At 37.4% G+C, this 22,125-nt stretch overlaps 1 protein-coding gene across 1 annotated transcript in view; it reads right to left on the bottom strand.

Moving 5' to 3' along the window:
• The window catches only part of HTT (huntingtin), a gene marked incomplete at its 5' end in the record, with an annotated part of 48,947 nt that overhangs the window by 1,376 nt on the left and 25,446 nt on the right, over positions 1–22,125 (bottom strand). Inside the window, 23 exons of the mRNA XM_008938717.1 lie at positions 18–178; positions 862–1,024; positions 2,350–2,455; positions 2,596–2,809; positions 3,032–3,146; positions 3,706–3,896; positions 6,123–6,278; positions 7,725–7,854; positions 8,036–8,166; positions 9,497–9,579; positions 9,748–9,887; positions 10,281–10,435; positions 12,036–12,136; positions 13,237–13,363; positions 14,564–14,751; positions 15,596–15,691; positions 15,976–16,153; positions 16,619–16,764; positions 16,956–17,169; positions 18,019–18,141; positions 19,695–19,833; positions 21,011–21,087; positions 21,326–21,502. Of these exons, the coding sequence (XP_008936965.1) occupies positions 18–178; positions 862–1,024; positions 2,350–2,455; positions 2,596–2,809; positions 3,032–3,146; positions 3,706–3,896; positions 6,123–6,278; positions 7,725–7,854; positions 8,036–8,166; positions 9,497–9,579; positions 9,748–9,887; positions 10,281–10,435; positions 12,036–12,136; positions 13,237–13,363; positions 14,564–14,751; positions 15,596–15,691; positions 15,976–16,153; positions 16,619–16,764; positions 16,956–17,169; positions 18,019–18,141; positions 19,695–19,833; positions 21,011–21,087; positions 21,326–21,502 (3,311 nt within the window). The remainder of the gene's footprint in view (positions 1–17; positions 179–861; positions 1,025–2,349; positions 2,456–2,595; positions 2,810–3,031; positions 3,147–3,705; positions 3,897–6,122; positions 6,279–7,724; positions 7,855–8,035; positions 8,167–9,496; positions 9,580–9,747; positions 9,888–10,280; positions 10,436–12,035; positions 12,137–13,236; positions 13,364–14,563; positions 14,752–15,595; positions 15,692–15,975; positions 16,154–16,618; positions 16,765–16,955; positions 17,170–18,018; positions 18,142–19,694; positions 19,834–21,010; positions 21,088–21,325; positions 21,503–22,125) is intronic.

Below are 22,125 nucleotides of genomic sequence, written 5' to 3'. Positions count from 1 at the left end.
CACTCTTTCAAGGATACATTGCTGAAATCCATTGACTGGTGGAAGCACTGACAAAAAAACAGGACAGACTCCACATTGCCATTGCCACAGGGGTTCTTTGTGTGAAGTTAGAGAGAGACAGCATCACCCAGTCACGGACCATTGAGGACTGTCCAGTGCTATGTAGTGTCTGGAATACCTGCAAATATATTTCACACAGGAATAAAGACATAGGTGAATATGGGAAAGTTTAGTTCCTATTGTAAAGGTTCTCTCCAGCTACAAAGCTCTGAGGTTCACAAAACGGATCCCTGGAGACAGCTCCAAGTCTAAAGAACTAATGAACACAACATTTAGACAGGTTGTGCAGGAGTGTCACCCAGAATCCAACTGGACTCATGACATCTGTGCCAAACTGAAGTAAACACACAAATGCAAGACTTGTCTATGGTCTGTTTTTATAGATCAACTGGGGTGCACACAGGCACCCTCAAGTGATGCACAAGTCCAGAAGTAGGTGCTAAAAAGCAAAATACTCAGCAGCCTGAGATCACAGGGGTATGACTGTAAAGTTCACAAGGCCAGATGACCAGGACTGGCTCCTTAAGATCTGGAGAATGTGAACACAAGGATCATGACTATTAATTTCCTCTTTATTTGCCCACTACCAGTGACTGAACTGTACTGCTGTGAGCTTTGTCTTCCAGGTGACATGGTGACTCTCGCTGTCCATGTTGCCTTAAAGTCAAAAGCTCACAGCAGTACAGCTCAGTCACTGCAACTGGTTTGTTAGAACTAACAAAACTGGCATTTACCCCGCTGACTGAGTTGTCAATTATTTAGAAATCTTCAGAAACATTTAAGAAAAACCCAACACACTACCTTATAAACTACTGTTGCCATGAATTGTGGGTAAGGCTGCTGATTAGATAAAAATTCTCCAATAACTTTATTCATCACATCTTGTGGAGGGAAAAAATCATCAAGGAACTGTGGAAGGATCCGAGCCACTACTCTAGCTTCAAAAGGAAATCCCTTCCTGATCCTGAAAACAAAAAAAACACACACACATTTTAAGACTGAATTCCAGTACATATTTCATTCTTTTCCAATTCAATTTCCAATAGAAAGAACATGTTACTTTTATCTCTAGACAGGCAAAGAAGCCTTCAACACCAAGGAATCCCAAGTCTTCGTGTAATCTTACTCTAACAGTCTACTCAAAGAGGTCTTATCAAAGCTATAAGGAGTTGTGGTGTGGTTGCCTTTTTTTTATAGTTAACACTTTTTGATGTTCTGGAATTGCATCAGAGACAAGATTAAATCATAGGAATGCTGATAAAACAAGAACAAAAAAGGACAGATCGCTACTCCTAGTTATCAGAGAAAAGACCACTTATAAGCAGAACGTTCATTTCCATTCATAACGCCTTTGCACTCTTTTTGCTCAAGACCAGGATGATCAGTACTTCAAACAGGAAAATTAAGTTGGAGTATCTTTTCTCCTGTCTACAACCTAAAGAGAATTTTACTTAACAGTGATTTGAAAGTCTTCCTAATAAAGGTTGCATGTGTTGATGTATCAAGATCAAGTTAGCACTGGATGATTATTCCCTGCAGAAGTTACTTTATGCTTGTAGTATTTGCATTTGTTTTGCTAAGTCTTAGAAGTGACATTTTCAAAAGCACTCAAGCACTGCTCTAGTCCTGTTCCCACTGAATGCAGAAATGAAACTCTCATCCAGCTTTATGAAGAAACCACTGAACACTTTAAAAAATGTAAACCATTATCCCACAAACTACTATGTAAAAATCTAACATGCTATGCTCACTTAAGACAGCTTGAGATTATCAGATCAAAACAGGGAGTTTGAAATACTTCCATTAAATGAGTTCCATATGAAAACAGAAGTTTTACTGTACCCTTCCACTGCAATTACTTAACAGTCTTTGAAAGTGCAACACTAGGGTGGGGGAAGGGGAAAAAAGGTTTTAGACTCCTAGGGTGGTTTGAAAGAATATTTCCTGTAAACTGGATTTATATCCTTGATTATGCAGAAGACATCCCAAAAAGCACTTAAGAGTTTGACCTGAAGGGAGCTGGAAATACATTTATAAAGTATTATGTATTTGTGCAACACAGTATCAGTTAGGACATGTCTGTTTCCCATTTACATTCCTGTACATTTGTGCTGCCTTCAGCAATTCCATCATTGTTACTGTGTATATTAAAAGTATCAATTTTAAGCACTGGTAAGCAGAGAGGCCTCATTAATTAACTACTAGACCCATCAAATAGAGAAGTGACCATAAAATGCCAAACAGAATCATTTCCCTCCCAGTGCCCCATGATAGACGTTATCCCCTCACCTATCAAAAAGGACAGAGACTCGTTCCATAGCCACGATCACCGATTCGCTGTCGGGAGCAGCAGGATTGGCATCTGTGGTACGACCTGGACTGATTTTTTCCTTTCCTAAACCAAAACAGTTTGTTAGAAGCTTGCTGTGAATGCTGAAATAAGGCCTTCTTATTCTCGGTAACAAAAAATGAAGAAAATGGCACTGCTAGTAAACTAGTGCCTCAGCACATCAAAGGTATGAAAAAAGTGAATACCTGTGTACATGCAAGTGAGCATTAGCCCAAGTGCTGCCATTGCTCTGTGGGGACTTTGCACATTCACCCTGTCAACGCTCAGTTTCACAAGTGATTCACTATCCAGCCGAGAAAGCTGCTCCGAAAGGAGGAGTCGTTCTAATCCTCTCAGGACACAATGATAAATAGTGGATGGTGTCGATTCATCGCTTCCAGACACCATGACTCCACACATCTGAAATAAAGAAAAAAGCCAGCTACTTGGTTTTGAGGTGTGTTTAGGTCCTATTCTAGCATCATACCACTACAGCTAGTATGGAACTGCATCAGGTGTTAAAAAAACATGATGAAACTAAGCCCAAAAGCATACCTACACCACAGTAATCAAGGTGTGTTAAAGATAGATATGTGGTGATCCCAGGCTATATGACCTGTGACTGGAGGTATCACAAAATACCTGTATAATTCCTGCAGAGAAATCAGGCCCTACATCAAGTGGGTAATTCTCGATCAAATAGAAAGCAGCTGCACACATTACCAAGATGTGCTGTTGGTTATGGATATTCACACAACTGTAAATAAGCAAAAACACTCGTGGTCAATTACATGGAAGTTGTCTAGGTCAAACAGAAACAATACAAACAATCCTTAGACACACTAGTATTTTTTCCACATTAAAATTACGCAGTTTCTAAAATCACACAACATATCACCAAGATGCCATGAGAGAGTACTGGTTATCAAGAAAACCCAGTGCAACGCATGAAATTATTCAGCAATATAGTTTTAAGCTACCATTGCCTGACTTGTTTAGGAAAAACAAAACTTTCTTACTGATCCCTCAAGTCTCATTCAGAGTATACCTTTTGCTAGAAAACCAAGATTTAGGGAACACAATTTACTAAGGAGACAAAAGTCTGAGCTACCCAACAGTCTTCTCACCCTCAAATATCCTTTTTGCTTCTGTAAATCAAACCTAAAATCAGCTCATATTTTCAATGAAAATGACAGAACCTGCTTGATAAAACAGCCTGCTCATTTCTAAAACGTACTGACAACAGCAAATCATAAATAGCCTTTTTGCTCACACATAAGCATGCAACAGTCTGGGGCTGGGGGGAAGAGTCTTACTGTGCTACTCCTCTCAAATTGGAGAGCAGATAATCACTGATAATTGGAATCAGTTGCTTTGCTGTCTCATCAAGCAAGTCACATTCAAGGATGTAAAGAATTCCATGCAGGGCTCCAATCCGACTTGGCATATGGGTACTTCTGAGGGTTGATTCCAGCAGTCGACTTACTGGTTCAGCCACAGCTTTATCCTAGTACATCCAACAAGAGTATTCATTAGAAACTAACAATGGTTCAATACTGGTGACTCCTGTCATTTGGAGATACTTGGAACAAATTAAAGAGCACAGAATAATGGCATGAAGCATGAAAACTATTTTGAATCAAATGTCACAAGAATATTAAAATCAATAAAAGATAGTCGTCTTTGCAGACTGACTAGGAAAGTGATGCTAGCTTTTTACCTGTAAAAAGTTCTCATGATGTAAAGCCAAAAAAGCCAAGATCAGCATTAGTTCAGGAGATAATTTGTGCTATTAAGAATCAAACCAATTCAATAGTTGGCATCTTCTGGCCTTCCAGCTAACCAAAGAATGCATCTGAATCTGACTTGCAGATGCCTGGAGTGTGCATCTAAAAGAACACTATCCACTGAACTGACAGTACAGCACTCCCTTTATTTGTTCTCTGAGACCAACGGCACTCAGACCTACACATCTTTGTCCCCACTACTCCCATGACCTGGATGAGGGGATTGAGGGAACTTCTCAGTAAATTCACAGAAGGCACGAAGTTGGGTAGAAGTGTTGATCTGCTTGAGCATAGAAAGGCTCTACAGAAGGATCTAGAGTAGCTAGATCACTGGGCCAAGGTCAGTGGGGTAAGGCTCAACAAGGCCAAGTGCAGGGTCCTGCACTTGGGTCACAACAACCCCATGCAATGCGATGGGCTTGGGGAAGAGTGGCTGGAAAGCTGCCTAATGGAAAAGGACCTGGGGCTGTTGGTTGACAGACACATTAACATTAGCCAGCAGTGTGTCCAGGAGGCCAAGAAGGCCAATGGCATCCTGGCTTGTACCAGCAATCATGTGGCCAGCAGGAGCATAGAACTGATTGTACCTCTGTACTCTAACAGTGTGGCTGCACCAGACACGGAGGAGCTGGTGTGCATCCAAGGACAACCAACGAAGCTGGTAAGGAGTCTAGACAACAAATCTAGCTGAAGGAAGTGGGGTTTGTTAGCCTGGAGAAAAAGAGGCTCAGGGGAGACCTTATCATCCTGTACAGCTACCTGAAAGGAGGTTGTAGAAAGGTGGGGGTCCACCTCTTCTCCCAAGTAAAAAGGAACAGGAGAAAAGGAAATGGCCTCAAGTTGCCCCAGGGGAGGTTTAGATTGGATATTAAGAGAAATTTCTTCACCAAAAGGGCCACCAAGCATTGGACCAGACTGTCCAGGGAAGTGGTGGACTCGCCATCCCTGAAGGCATTTAAAAAGATCAGTGGACATCATGCTTAGAGACATGTTTTAGTGGTGGATTTGGCAGTGTTAAGTAAATGGTTGGACTCAAAGATCTTAAGGGTCTTTTCCAGCCTGAATGATTCTATGATTCTGTGTTCAGTCTTCAAAAATCAAGCTTATATCCAATATTTTACTCCCTGTTACTGAAGTACAGTTTCTTATTGAAATACACAAGATCTATTCTAAATTGTAAGACCTGAAAAGTCTCTTACAATCTATTTTAAACATTTAGTAAAAATTATTTGTTTTACCTTGTAAAATACAGGCCAGATAAACAGCAACTAGAGGGCACATGCTGTAAAAGTGCATTTTCTACATAACTGAGCACAGTACAAGCAACTCTTGTTGAAATCAACCTTTTTTTCCCCCTCTCCCACTAACCCGTTATACTCAGCTGTTTGCTTGTAAGGTGTTATTAGTTCACTGAATGGGAAATGATAGCCTAAGTTCTAAGTAGCCTAAATAAATGAAGAACAAAGCAGAGGAGGGAAGAGTGAGGGAAAGAAAAAGGATAACTGACAATCAAGCTACATATTCATCACATGCACTGTCCCAGCCACTCATGAGGTTGCAGCCATTCACCTCTAACACAAATCTAGCAATAACTGGTCTGCAGTCCTGATTTCTGGCCTGAAATGCAACACATGAGCCCATGGCAAAGGTAACATGCAACTGAGTAAAGTAAATCAAAAATCACATTTAAATTAAGCTCAAATATCAAGAACACCCCAAGCCAAACAACCTTTCTGTTTGAATACCGGGCAACTGAAGATGTTCACAACCTCTGAAAGTCCAGAATAAATATCCTATTAACTCTTACAGGCACGGATATCAGCCAAGAGATTTTCTTAAGAGAAAAGTCACTCTTATGAAGTACATCAGAGTCTGCAGCAGAAGCTAAGGATGAGTTAACCTAGGCACTCATGAACTTGCAATAAACTTCCATGAGTAATTCTTACCATTCCAAGAACAGCAGCAGCTTTACAAGTGGCTGGTATCAAATACTGCACAAGAATCTCATCTTCTGATGGATGCACCTTTCGCAGTTCTGTCAATGTTGTATACATCATCTCAAACTGATTCCTTTCTGTAAACAAGTCTGATACTGCCAGCAGCTGTACACAAATTAAAATTGAATATATAAAAAAATCAAACACATTAGAGATAATGATTACCTCCAAATGGTCATTTTTCCAAATCCACCATTAACAGGGTATTGTGTATGAAAGAAAGGTTTGAGTCGAATCAGTCTGTATTTTACTGTATAATAAAGAAACAGGACTTGTGCAGTCCCCAGTCCTGTGGGAGCCAGAGGAGCAGAGGGCCAGTATGTTGGTTCCATTTCTCAAGCTGTGAACCTGCTCTTCAAGTGAAAAGAAGTTTAGCAGGTTCAGCCAGACTTCCACCAGAGACTCTGAGCTCTGACTCAAAGCTACCTAACACAGGCAGCTCGGTGCACTGACAGTATACTTCACAGCTTCCTCCTTAGCAGCCCTATGGGGATTTTATTGGTCAAAGATGGAAGCTCTGACACAAGAATGCCTTCTGTTGCATCCTTCCAAGACGACAGGAGTGCTAAATACACATGCAATAGGCCTGAGAATACAGCTAGCTATAAATCCAAAGAACCAATTCTCACTCTGCTTTTAAATGCCTGGTTTTACTGTCAGTAGCACTCAGCTAATCCTAGGAGCTTTTTTTAAAGTAAATAGCTGTAACTTTCTGTCCCAAACCCATGTTATTACAGGAGCTGTGGTGTAATACTCTGAGGTAACTGCTGAAAGCATGAGTTGGGGTGGTGAGGAAGCCTACTGCAGTGCATACTACTTAGCTGTGGAGTTTGAAAGAGGTTCATGACTTAAGACAGGCTTTAGCAAGGTTATCATCTTAAAGGCTTTTGATTTTTGACTCTGATGCCAGTTAAAAACTGTGTTATGTCAGCCTGTGTTTAAGCTAGAAAAACTATCGAGGCTAGAAAGGAACAAGAAAAATACTGCAGAGACTGTTTAGGCTGGGTATTTCTGGGTATCCTAATAGAGGTTTTCCATCTTAATTATGTTTGCAAAGAGACCTTTACGAGTTTAAATTCTATTAAACCACTCTGAAACACACAATACATACTCTCTTGCAAGGATACTTCGATTTTAAATCTTTTATGACACTGAATAATGGTTAAGGCAAATTCCACACCTGTGTTTTTTAGTTTTGCTTCTATACTTCAATAGTCAATTTAATCCTCTAATACATGGTTGTTCTGTTTTCATTTTCTTACAAAGAGATAGGATAAGGAAAATCCTGAAATCTACTTTTAGCAGTCAAGTAAAATACCAACTATCACTAAAGTGTTGGTATGTAGTAGAAGATGCAATTCAAACGCTTATATAGTTCAAATCAGTATAATGTTAGTTGCTCAAATTAAATTTCTGTACACACTGCAGCACTGCCAAGAAAAAAAAATCATTGTTTCCCATATATTAAAAGATGCTTTACCAATGCTGCTTAGCTCTGACTGTTTGGTAACATGTACTCAGTTATGACTCTAAATAGCAGTTTAAACTTACCGATCGCACCACTTCACTAATCAAAATGACTGGTGTCCTCCTGCTTGGGTTTGATGGCAATATCCACTGGCTATACAGTTCAAGCAAGAACTGAGAACAAGAATGTATATCTACACCAGCCCGGTGTTTCCTGCAAGGCACAATAAGCAAGTGTTAAAATGGCTATTTCTTAAGCACTGCTAAAATGCTTCATTTGAAATCAGACAGTTATTTATCAGCATCCAATTTATAAACCCAGCTTACTGAATTTAGCATGAAGAGTTAACAGCTTATGGGTAAGTCAAAGGAGAGGTAAGGAAAAAATAAGACACCTGGTGTTAATTGGAGATGTTGGTGGTGAGGAAGGAGCAGGTATGTCATTCTCATCTTCTTCATCTTCACCCCACTCTTCTTCTCTCAACGGAGTGATATTATTTCCTAACCATATGGAGTGTATAGAGACCTTGCAATGCACACACAAAAACAGAAAAGCAGCATAATATTTAACAACACAGCACTACAGGCTGTGCTGCTGTAAAGCAGCATCCAGCTCACATGCAAGCACACACTAACAATGTGCATGCATCATCCCAAAATCAACACAGCAGATTTAATATCTAAAGCAAAGTAGCAATATTTATAATACATACCAAGCAAGGAAATAACTAAGAACTTAATGACTGCAGTCCAATATAAAACACATTCCTAACTCCTCTCAGACCATAACTGAACATGTGACTGCAAAATAACGTTTCTTCTGAAACCAGACTACACAAAGATTTCAAGTCCTTCGACTCATGCTAGATAAGCAATTATCCATGAAGAAGGCAACATCTTAGTTGTTCTTTGAGCTTAATTTACACAATTAAAGTTTCAGAACAATATACCTGCTGATGGCAGTTGGTAAATCTGACGATACCAAACCAAAAACAGCATTCCCTATGTTTCAATGTAGCTGTTACTTTTTCCTATAAAGTCACTTACCTTACATACCTCAAGACTTCTTTCTTAGATAAAAATACACACTGACATAGCATTCTCTCTCACATTTAGCAGAAATACATGCACACATTTATTTTTCGAGCAGGATGTCTACTGCCTAGTATTGTTACAGAGTTAACAGGCTTTGTAAATAACGCAGAACATCTGTAAACCTGCAAATACTGAATGTTCAAGCCATTTACAATCTCAAGAGAACATACAGGTGCCTAGAGACAGACAAGTAACCATTTAGTCTTCTCAATTCCTCAAGCAAAATAAATGTCATGCAAATTTAGTACTTAATTTTTTTCCCCACTAGTATATACTATTCAAATAGTAAAACATATTACATTTAAAACTTATATGTCACTTTATGTAAAGATTAATTTTTCAAGGAGATAACTAGTTAAGGACTATTTTTTAATTCACTGTATGTAGTGCTAATTTTCCAACTAAAATCATCCACTGAAATTTGTCTCCATATACTGGACTTAAAATTAAACCAACATTGCTTATTTTATGTCTAGTGATTTTTAATTTCCTAAGGACTACTGGAAGCATGCAGATTAAAATGCAGTAGTTAAAGTGGAGGCCAACACTACAAGGGCTCTGTAACACAAGGCTGAAGAGTACAAGTCAGTAGCTGGCTCGTGGGTAGGCCTCACACACACAAGCAAAAACTCCATGAGCAGTGGGACGGCTGGTTGAGGAGTTACCCAGTTATGATCTGTCCTGCATCACTCAACTCCTAACTGAATTTGCACAAACCGGAAAACATGTAATAAAAGTTTGAAGTTAATGTTTTGACATACCTGTCCCAGTTTATAATCCATATCTCCTATTTCTCGTTCAGTATTGATCTGCAGTAAGAGCTTTTCATGGCTGATAAGAGCACCTATAAAAAAAAAAGACAAGTTTTTAAAACATGCATAACAACCTAGATGTGAAAATAACTTTGTTTCTTGTAAATAAAGGCTTCAAATAAATTCTAAAGAGTATCTTTTCTACTTTTTAAATGTAAAAGAAATTGACGCTCCCCTTCCCCTTGCACACAGACACTCACCTGTAGTAGCAGGAGAAAGTGATGGAACAGGGTCCCAAGCTTGGTATAAATGATGAGTAGCAATATTATCTCTCTTAGACACCATTGCTTGGATTTCCTGTTCAACAATTCCCCTGATAACACTTAGCTTCCTCCCAAACCTGAAAGCCCAACAGAAATCAGTTTAAGCAGATATTCCCATTAACTTTTTTGTGCAAGCTTGACTAGTTTAGTCTACAATGCTATGTGTCCGTGCTTTGTTTCATTATCAGAGATGCTAAAATTGAGAAATGTTGAGAAATACATTCTGCACACCATTTACTAGATTTTAATAACATATTGTCATTTTCAAATGCTGTCTTTTAACTCAGCAGCTTAATGATGTTAAGTCCATGCACCTTCTACATAAAGAGATCTACCTGTATGCCCTCTTGCTTAGGAAGTATAGTCTACATACATTTTTGCCACAGCTTAATTAAGCAATTTAAAAAAAATTAATTATGTATTAATCACAAGTATAAGTTCCCTGCATTGTGGAAGAAGTAAAAACATACCTTGTGTCCAGAGCTTTTAAAGCTTTGTTGCGGGGCTGCTGTTCCAAACAGCTAACTGCTGGATTGCCTGCAACAGGTATCGTCATTGCACTCAGCACCAAGGAAGTTATGGCTTGTACTGCAAGAACATTAATTTGGGTCCTCTCTGTATCTTCCTGTAAAATGAACTTACTGTAATTCAAATTGTAAGACAAAAATATCCTGAAAGTCCCAAATATCAGTTTGTGACCTTCCACTACATTATCAAGCCTGACATCTGGACGTCTTCCTGTCTGGAAGTTCAGCTGTTTATTCATAGCTGATGCACTGTGATTTTTCCCCCAAAGAGAGATATCTAGAACCACACACACTGCATCAAGTACTATGCCACTGTAAATCACCACCCCTGTAGCAGCCTGACTCTCTCCCTTCAGAAAAAAACAACAAATCTTTTAAAATAAATTTCTGGCACTGTGGGTTGTAACTCATCCCGTGTTGATGGTAGCAAGAATCTTTACAATACATCAAATTTGTTTGCTTAGAACTGTTTATCACCAGTACTTAGACTAAAATTATTTTTTTTTTTTTCAACAAACCAAAATCAGAACAGGACAAACGTCTGCAGATTCTGAAGTGGCAGGATATTTCTCAGTTTTTTCTTTCATTGTACAGATTCTCATTCCTTCTTGAAAGTATCAGAGCACAACAGAATCTAAATCTTTTTAGAAAATGTAAAATGGTAACAGATGTTAATTTTTAAAGAACCTTGTATTTTTATTTAAGAAAATATTAACACACTGAAATCTGTACCAGTGTTTAAAATGTTTGCAATTTTGAACATACTAGTTTTCCTTGAACAGTAAAGGAGCAGTATTATTTCTGTTCTATAAACACACACTCTCTACGTGACAAATTAATAGCTAGGTTGCGCAAATCTGGTACAACATGGCCATTACATAAAAAATAAGTTAAAAAATTCTTCAGTCTGCACAAGTGTCCAAGTCAGTCTAAGAAAAAGCTAACCCTGGGAAGAGGGATGATGATGCCCTACTCCTTCTTGGAGTCTGACACCTAAGAGGCAAGAGAAACAAACCCCTTTGTCTGCCACCTGGGATCCAACAATTCATAGGTGTCTGTCCTCCAAATACTTGAAAATGCTTTAGGTTCTGCACCTACCATGAGGGTTGTTTACAATTTGTGAGTGAATGTTATATGAGTCTAGGAAAAAAACCCAAACTTTTCAGGTCAAAGAGCTAGAACGTAGTAAAATCAGTTTGCTAGCATCTTTCTGGCCCTCTGGCCCTGCTCAATGTATCTCCAGGTCAATTCATGTTGAGTCATGAATCTCACAAAAACATCTAACCAAAGAAATTACCCTTGAAGTTTGATTATTAGATAGCACAGATAATTGCAGTAATACGCAACAGTTACAGTTAACTAGTATATTTCCTAGAGGCAGAGTTCTCTCACACATTGCCTCTCTCAAAGTTTTTGGAGTTCCTATTGTGCCTGAAGCCAAACACCTTATCAAGCAAACTTTGAACTATGTGCATGTTGACTGACTTGTCAGCATGAAGTTGAAACAGCTTCACTAAGATTTTTCCATACTACTTACACACATGCAAAAACTTTAAGCTTCTACCTCACAGGGATATGAAGACAAGGAAATAGAAAATAGAAATTGTTTTAGTCACTATTCTGCTTTACATGCTCCTATTAATAGAAACATTTTTCTTAAAGTGAAGTTTAATTTAGAAATTCAGTGAAGTACATTACCTCTTGTTGGTTCTCTTCTTGATCCATTACAATAGGCTGAGTCACAAGCACACCAAGCAAAGTTGCCCACGTTTCCTCAAACTGAGTACGGCTGATCCATCCTATGGAAACACTCAGAGATAGCCATTTAAGTTTTAAAACAAATGTATATATGGAACAGTAATGAAATGTGGTACATCATTTCCACAGATTTAATTTCATACCATTTCCTATTCAACTTGATATTCTTGTAATCATTACAGCTTAAATGTAAACTGTTCAATTTTAGTAAGTGAGGAACTTTTCAGAAGGGTTCTGCACATGATTTAAATGGTCCAGTTCAGGTTGTTTGTTATATAAACTTAAATATTTCAAAGCATTGAGACCTATCAGGTTTTCACAACAACAACAAAAAAATCTTTCAGAAAGTTGGCCAACATTCCTGGGAAAGTCAGTCATGGAGAATCCCATAATGATCCAAGAAAGATTCATGCCCTAAATGCAAATATTACTGAACTGCCCAGAAGTATGCCATTAAAATTCAAGCACTTCTCAGAAAGTTTTTCAAAACAGATTTTTACCAATAAAGGATGAGAGAATTCCCTATTAATACCTTGTAGTTTATACTAATGATATCCGAAGAATAAAAAATGAGAATGTCATCTTAGGAATTATAGTGATCAAATAGAAATCAGAGCTACACCACAAATCAGTCCAATAGTTCACCTATAGATCAGAGAAGAAAAAAAACCCACACAAACCAAAGAACTTCTGTAAGCATACAGAAAGTTTGATGTATTACCTTTGACGTATCTAGAAGCTTTAAAGTGATAGAATCTCATTTAAAATACTGGAGTATGGCACTAAATTCTGTTCATATACTATGCATGAATTAAAAAAAAAGGGGGGGAAGCAAAATATTCTCAAACATACTGCCAAGTGTCTGCTTCAGAAAACAAGTGGCCATTCTGTAAGAACACATTGAAATAATCACTCCAAGTTGGAATAGTTTTTGGCTTTATTTCTACCATTTATAATTTTTCCTCTGCGCTGAACAAAGGTTAAAAATTATTCCAGCACAATTACTAACTTGCTCTGAAACACTATTTCTCTTCCACATAAGAAGCAACACTAAAGACGTGGTACTAGATTCAGTTATTCAGTAACTTCACAAAGCAAGTAAACATCCAATAAGAGTCAGCTGTATTAATTTTGCACATACCAAGAGTATTAATGCGATAGATGAACTCCTTGAAGATTTCTTTTTCTTGAAGAAATTCTACTGGGATTTCAGGAAAAACTGTGCCAAAGTCACCTGCAGGCTTGGGCGACCAGCCCAACTTCCAGACCTGAAGAAATAAAGTCACTTTGTTTATCCAAAACAGAAATAGTATTAATATCACAGCTATTATATACACCATTCAAGAGCAAAAAGACATCAGTAAATAAAGTTTCCAAACAGATATTTAATCTTTCTGGAAGTTCTTCTCTAACACAGCTAATACACATCTTACAGTGTATTTCTAAATTTGGGTGTTTTGTTTTTTTTTTTTTTCACATTTCTTACTATGAACTAAATATTCTGTCCTACTGTCAAAGTTTGGCTTAAACCCAAGCAAGTTCCTGTCACATATTTCAGTTTAGAATGGAAGTGCCAGTAACTCTTAGATTGTGCAGAAGTGATACTGAAAGGTAGTTCAGGGAAAATAGTTCACATACTACTTATGTCTGAAAAACCATGAAGAGCAGGCAAGGAAGTCTCAATAAAAAACCCCATATCTTTTGACATGCCCTAAAAAACAGTGCTGAGAAACAAAGAAAAGCCAGAAAAAAAGGCCTTGCACATATTGGGAAACCCCATTTTGCTCTGCGTAATAAGCATCCAGAAGTGCCTCTGATAATTGTTTTGAAGTTCATCAAAACAAAGTTATTTCACAGTACCAACAATACATGGAGGTAACAATGTGTTCTTAAATCCATACTACACTGGCCAAAAAGAAAAGATTGAAGTACCTTGTCTGAGAGATCCAAGATCTTCCAGGGAAGAGCAGTAATATACAATCTAAAAGTAGCTACATGGCATACCATGGAATGTTATCACACACAAACACCTGAGTTAATTCAGACACTACCTCATACACCTCAGTATCATTGTGGTGGTTAGCATGACAAAATAGGAAATTGTCAATTCAGGTGTCATATCTCTTTCCATGGTAAGTAAACCCACTAAGCATGGAGAAACCTTAATCCTAACAAAGCACTCAACTCACTGCTTGCTTTTCCTTTCTTGAACTACCACCTGGACATTCTTTCACATAGGAATGTAAGGAGTGACTAAAAACTCCTTTCTAACTAAATTTGATTCCAAAGTGAACTTCTGATATCTTTAGTGTTTTGCTACTCAATATTTAAAAAGAAAAATTGGCTGATAAAAACTAGGTAAATGTTGAAGTCCCAATGACATAAAACTTAATGGAGCACCATGTCTGGTTTTCAAGAAGTTTGTCAGTAGCTTTTAAAGTCCTGAAAACAAAGCATAATGAACATACCAAGGGAGGCACTCTTGTGTAGCTGTTCACCAGAGGCAGCCTTGCTAAACTGATGATGATGTTCTTGAGGACAGGAGTAAGAAATGCTGGGATACTGCTGTTTCTTTTGTGCCCCAGTGCCAAGACAGTCTGTAAGCATTCCACCATCTCAGCTACCATTTCACAAGCTGCAGTAACGTGTTTAGTTTCTTTGTTGGGAGAAAAAGAAATTCAGTTTTATGAATCTATTCAAAATACACATGATTTAAAAAAAAAAAAAACCAACCAAAAAATGCTTAATGAATATGTTAACTAAAAAGAAAACCACAATAAGGATGAATACAAAGAAATATTCTGCAGTATTTCAGCTAGTTGAAGAGTACTACTACCACCTTCCCTGAACCAGCCTGCATTCCCAGTCTGTGCTGGAGATTACCAGTACCCGAGATCTGTCAGCAGAGTAGCTCATATCCCAACTCCAGCAAGAACAGGCCACACTGAATAGAGCACTTGTGAAAAAGTGACCCAACTCATCTGTTTTACGAGACAAGTCTCACAATGGGTTCTATGCCAAAACTGACAAGCAGATTAATTCTGTAGATGGAAGTGGTATCTTACTGTAGCAGCACAGCTGGATATGGAAGATAATGCTGTCCACACTCAGGGACTACACTTGACCTTCACTTCAAGTTAGTGCTCCCACACTGTGGAAGAGCAGATAATGAACCTGCCATTCTTCAGAAGAAATATTAGCAATTCTAACTCTCCCACGCAAAATTTTTAAATCCCACAACACTTTAAAAAGTTCGGTCTCCAGCGTGCTGCACGGCTAACAGAATCCCCCAAAGAAAAAATCTGCATTAATGTTTAACTTTGAAGAAAAAACAACTCTATCTATTAAAATTTGTCAGCCTGTATTTAATAAACATTTCTCAAATATAAATAAGGTCTCACATGAACACCCACTGTTAAAAATAAAGTAATGGAAAGGGTACCTACAAACATTTCTTCAGTGAAAGTTTAAGGAAAACGTGGCATTCACTGTTTACTCACTTTGTGTATTTGAATCAGCTTCACCCTCACTGAAGCCTTTTGAGGCATTCTTCTTTCTTTCAGGACTAAGAAGTTGATTGCCAGGTTCAACAGCAACTGAATTAGACAAAAATATTTAAAACATACAGCCATTACATAGTTCATATTCTATTTTACTCTCTAAAGCCACACGTAGTCTAATACTTAACATCTCCAAAGCATCTGCCAATTTCAAAACTAAACACACATTTTTAAATGAGAAATTAAAGTAGTAAAAATAAATTTGTCAAAAAATAATTTAAAAGGACTCAGAGGAAATACTCCAGATACCTAGCATTCCATCAGTGATGACTGACAATTTATTAAGAAAATTTTCTCATAGCTTTTTAAATTGGACTCACCTGCTTCTATGATAAATCTAATGCAATTAATTAAGGAGCAAGCATATGTGGCATTAGCTGCAGAAGCCAGCAAATTCCAGAGACTAGGCTGCTGTAATGTCAAACAGCAGCAATCCAGAGCAGCTTGAAGATCTACACTTAATGGAATCCGGTCATGCATTAAATGCCATGATACTGCCTGTGCAAAAATAACAATTTATTAAAAGCAAGTTCTCACAACCTAAAGAAAAAAGCTTACAGCCAAAGGTGTGAGGGTTTTTTTTTTTTTTCCCCCTCAGCAATATGTAAGGTTTTATTAGCGAGTTGTATTGGTTGTTTTTTTCCTGAGAAAACAGAATTTATTTTAAGTACAAGAAAGTTATAAGCATTATATACTGTTTATTTAGTGTTCCAAAAAATCAGTGCAGGGCCATCCTCCCAAATGCCAAGATCATTGCATCATTCAATCTCTCCTTGTAAAAAGCTGCCCTTGTCTCATAAGCCCATTTGATTTACTAGCATGGGTCAAATGAAAAAACACTAAAATTCCTAGACTTATGAAGACTGCCTAGATCAAATGTTACTCAGGGGTGATCTGTTTAAGTCAAAGGTGCTCCCTTCCCCAGCATTTCATAACATCTTTAATTATGCTGTAGTTTCTTACCTCTACTGACATAACTATGAATTTCAGGATATCATCCTCTTTATCAGGAGGAACACGGAGGCCAGCTGGTAGTTTTGAGAGCAACAACAAATACTGAGCCAGTGCACGACAAAGTGTCATCATAGGCTGGTAGATCATCTCATCTCCTATAAAAGAAGGCTCGATGAGATCTAGCAGTTGGAATTTCCCCCCCTCAATAAGTGTTTTTCAGATTTCATAAGCACTTCTATGTCAGGTATCTTTAAAAAATAAAGTAATTTCATGTATTCATAAGATATCAGTAAAAGTATCTTTCTAGAGGAACAAATAAACTTTTAAAGACCATTATTTCTATTACCAAAGATATCGCTTAGTTTTTTCCAGTAGGCTGATGGCTCAGTTGGCAATAGTGGTTGAAAAACCTGGTGGTTGGCAGGAAAGTTTTGTACAGTGGTAGACACATGATCCAGAGTTACCCTCCGAGCTGTTTCAAAGAAGCTACTCTTCTGGTCTCTTGAGATTTCATTCACGCCAAGGCTTAAGCAGGGTGCTAACAGGCTTAGGTTGAATTCCTGAAATTAAACAGTAAATAAAATGTAAAGAGACAGCTTTTAAAGAGAAGTTAAGTATCTGACAGCACTATTCTAGCAAAGTAATTTGGTGCTAAGTTAACAGTGTATTAATTAAGTTGTTACTATCACCTCTGCTCTATTGTGGTGTATCATAATTAAGCCCATATTTGTTCCACACTTAAATTCTAAACACTACTGTACTGCAAAGAAAAATCAATATGCTTACCCAAATTAGCAGAACAATGTGTGAATAAAGCTTAAGGATTATATATATACAAGTAATCTTCAAGCAATAAGTCTTCAAACAAGTCAAACAAAAATCTTTTTAAAAGCCGTTTCCCACCATTATATCTGCATACCAGCAAAAAACATTATGTAGGGAATTTGAAAATATGTTCTTTTAGAAGACAGTAATAGATACAAGTTGTACTTGACACCAGATTTACTATCTGTGGCCTATTTGTGGCATATTGCAAGTCAGCCAGCACAGATATTTGAAAGGTTACAGAAACATCTGGTCTTTTAAGACTGTACAGCAAACCAAGATTAGGTAAAATGGTATAACTGGATTTTTCTGATTGCAACACAAATTAACTTTCACTTCCACTCTATACATCCAGCCTACACTACCAGAAAGCTACTATTAGCAGCATTGCTAGACACAGAAATTAAACATATCTACTATTTTATTTTCCAAAATTAAATTAAATTCAAGAAGTGAACTACCAGTATTATACAAATTTGAAATGTTTACATTTAATAATCCAATCTATTAATACTACCAATAAGAACATTAGAAACAATTACATCCTCTTCATATGACTGTGTTCCATATGGCAAAGCAGTTACCTTGCTGGTCATGAACGAGTTCAGGTCAGGCTGAGGTATCCTATTGACCAGCTCTGCGCCTTCTAGCAGTGCCGAGTCAGACCTGACGTAGCACTGTGACCTCGCTAGTGACACATACCAGTCCTTTAACAAAAAAAGAGAAATTACTCTCTCAGAACATAATACACTTCATGGGAAAAATTGCCCATTGGCATCAGATTGTGATCCATTTAAGAGATCACTAGGCCACATTAATGTCAAAAGAAAAAAGCAAGGGAAACGGGAAAACAGAAAACTGGTGAATGGACAACCTCAGTCTATAGGAATGGGTGTTCACTGGCAAGTTTATTTCCCCTTAAGTCTGGACAGGAAATAAGGGGAAAAAAAAAAAGAAGCTTGACATACAGCACAGGTGTATGTATTAGGATCCTAAAGCTGAAGAGTATCTAGACAGAAAAAAATGGAACACTCAGTGGTCACACAAATGTAAGGGTAATAGTAAGGAAACCCCAATACTATAACAAAGAAAAGTCTTCAGATACAAATAGAACAGCAAAAAAAATCTTTTAACCCTGGCTGAAATAAATGAAGACTATCACATAACTGCAAGCTTACTCAAATTATTAGTGATGAGCCTATGGGAATTAGTTAATATAACTAATTTAACTACTGAATATAAAGAGGCTCAGTTATTTTCTGTGTTTTCTTTTTCATAACAGGACATTCAGAATTTGCTGATATTAGTTGGAGTGCAACTAAACCTGTCCGAGTTGAAAGAGCATCTAGATATTGCTCTTGGTCATGTGGTTTAGTTTTAGGTAGTCCTGCAAGGAGTTGGACTTGATGACCCATATGGGTCCCTTCCAGCTTGAGATATTCTATGATATTCTGTGATTCTGTGAACTATGTAGGGGTTGTGGAGGAAGAATACAAAAGTTAATTCCTTTGTGCAAGATTTACAGTTTATATTGAGAATTTTTTGCTTAACTTGAATACAGAAAGCTATGGATAAATGGCTTCCTCCTGCTGTCTAAGTAGCTCTCAATCTCTCTCAAGTCAATGGGTCCAAACCCTTATCTAATTAAATAATTTTTGCCATGTTACATATGGTTTCCTATTCCTGTGTATCACTGTAGAAAAAAAAGGAATGAAAACAAGTCATCTGTACCGTGGGACAAGCTAGAAGGGAAGGCACAGGCCCCAAAATGCTTGCTCTTAGCCTCCCAGCCTGCTTTGAAATAAATGCATTTAAGTACACAAGACAGTTAAGTAGCCATGATTGTTCTCTGAAAGTTATTTGAAGCTGAGAAGTGGAATCTGAGAAGTAATGCTTAATTTCCACAAGACAATCAGTTTTCAGCAAAGGAATAAAATTGATCCCTGCAGTAAAGACACCAAGAAAACAAATACATATCACTGCTGAAGCTTACATAAATATTTCCACTGAAGTTCTGCAAAGAAACCAAATCTGATACTTTTCCACAGCACTGCAACACAGCAAACATCTATGCACATGCTATTCATCTTAAATTCAGCTGTCAGCCAGTACATGAAATCATTCACTGATCTACATTTGAGATTCATTGACATTTCTGAGAACATGAACTGCATACTAAAAGTAAGCTCTATTTAAATATTTCATAACAAGCAAAAGATTTATTTAAAACCAAAGCCCTTTTGACTCTAAACAATCTTACTTTGTCTAGAATTATGTTCTCTAAAGCTGGTTGGTCTTCTCCATCTAGTGGGTGTGAGGTAATGAGAGGTGAAGGACTCGCTGTGTCTGGTGCTACCATAAGACGAAACCTATCCAAGAGTGAGTAAAGTCTTTGGTGTCTGAAAACAGAAAAACACATGAGCAGAGAGCTAACTTACTCAGTTTTGTAAATCAGTTACAAGTAGAAAGACATGCAGGGAGCCAGTTCTAATCCTGGGAGACAAAAGCTTAGGGTCTTAGGGACTTTGTTGCACAAATGCAGTCAAATGATGCAAAACTGCAAATATCACCAGCTCTCAGCAGCCAAACCCAGCACCATCAACAATAATGATCTAAATTTAACTTGGATTTAAAATTTCTCTATGATTAAGCATAAAATGCAAGCTGTCCAGTTTTCTTTATACAGTAAATCTTAATGACTAAGAATCAAAGTTAGTGTACAGATTATTTGATTGCAGACAAATATGTTCAAACATACCAAACAAAACCCACTAAAACAGAGCTTTAAAAAACCTACATATTAAGAAAACCAGTTTGTGGACTTATGTCAGTTCAATAGGATTTTTCTTCTTTTTGTTGTTTTTTGTTCTATTACTGCTATCAAGAACTCATATAAAGCCATTGGAGATTTGGGAGTTCATAAAAACTCAAATGTAATATTACCTATGAAGGCACATTACTATTAATTTACTGCAATCTCAGCCTTCAGATTCTTTTCCCCTACTTTCTTATTTCAGTCAGATAACCTCAAACAGCAAAGAAAGCAAAAAGAGTAAATTAGGCTCCTTCCAAGACTAAATAAAGCTTATCAAAAATTTATTTTCTCCTTTTAATAACAGTGTTTACTTTTAAAGAGCTAGGAGACTGAACAGGTAACTTTCAACACTGTTGTCTGGAAACAAACACCAAACAAAAAAGAAGCCTACCCAGCCTAGACTCACAAAATTCTGCAAAAGGAAAATAAAGGGAAATAAAGTTGTTTCCAGTAATGCAGGTTTTTATCATCTAATTTCTGGTTGCTGTCTGTCAAAATTTAAATACCAAGTGGGATGCAGAAGAGAGAATCTGATGTCTTCAAACCTTTAGCTTGCTTTAATTCCCCAAGTATATTGCAAACTCAACTCAGCCAACACAACTATCCCTGCATCTCATAAGAGGGTTTACTCCTGTTTACACCTCTGAAAAGGACCCACTATCTTATATGAAAAACCCAAATTCAGAACAAAAAATAAGCCACAAAATTAGTACTACAACATTACTTAGTTTGGCCTTTTAACACATATTGCTATTATTTACCTTGTCGCTAATCCACTGTTCTGAAGGTATTCCTGAATTCTATCCAGTTCTTCAACTGGTAACTGAGTAATGCTGTTCTACAGGAAAGAATCAGAAGCATTTTACAGGACAGAAATAAGATACTCAGTTATTTTGAGAATACAAATACAGGCAGAAGTAGTGAAATGTAAACGCTCCTATCTACATATTAAATACAATTTCCTTTCCAATGAAATCACAAACACCATCATATTTTGATGCGCTTAAAATCATTATGCTTGACCATAATGCTAGCACTACCCAATCTGATTTACAACTGAATATAGTTATCTTTACCTGTAAAGTTGCAGCCAAAAGCATTTCCACCCGACGGCAAGCCAGGGTGTCGACTGTGCGCGCAAGCACACGGAAGGGCGTGCACAGCAGCTTATCAACATACAGCGTCAGGACAGCCCCAGACTGGCTGAGGTGTATTCCCTCTAAGCACTGCAAAGTCTTCTTCAGAGTTGTAGGCTAGATGTTGAAGCAACCAAAACAGAACAGAAAAATCAGGAGGAAAGAAAAGCACCATTACTTGGAATACAAAGATCCTAAAGCTAAAGGGCAAGGCATTTAGAAAAAAAAAAAATATAGTACACAACCAGCTGATCAATATGACCGTCTGTATATGAATAGGTTTGAGTTACTGGGTGAATTAATATGAGCACACAGTTGATGTTTGGTGTTTAACTGTAAAAGAGTAAGCAAAAGAAGGGAGCAAAACTTTTAGGGGAAAAAGGCCCAAGACATAAGTGGATTTGTAGGAAGCTAGACATGAAGCTTGACAGCTAGCTAGGAGAATGTAGGAAGATGAGCACAGTCAAGACCAAGAGACAGTACAGAAATACAGATAAGTATTACGGATTTTTAGAGCACATGTTTAATCATACAGTGATGGCTACTCAGGATTAAAGGGAGGATAAAATTTTTTTTTAAAAAAATATTAAGTAAGAGCATCAGTTCAGCACAAATAATCTAAATGGAGATACACAAACTAGTTTAACTTGTGGAACCAGTCTGGTTTTAGTGCAGATTGTAAATATCATCTGTTTAATTTTGACTTCTCATATCACCAATCATTTCACAAAATGATTACA

Source organism: Merops nubicus, unplaced genomic scaffold (genome assembly GCF_000691845.1).
Source record: "Merops nubicus isolate BGI_N331 unplaced genomic scaffold, ASM69184v1 scaffold9904, whole genome shotgun sequence".
NCBI classification, from domain to species: domain Eukaryota; kingdom Metazoa; phylum Chordata; class Aves; order Coraciiformes; family Meropidae; genus Merops; species Merops nubicus.
The sequence above is the reverse complement of the archived record's forward strand: the minus strand, read 5'-3'. Positions and strand labels throughout refer to the sequence as shown.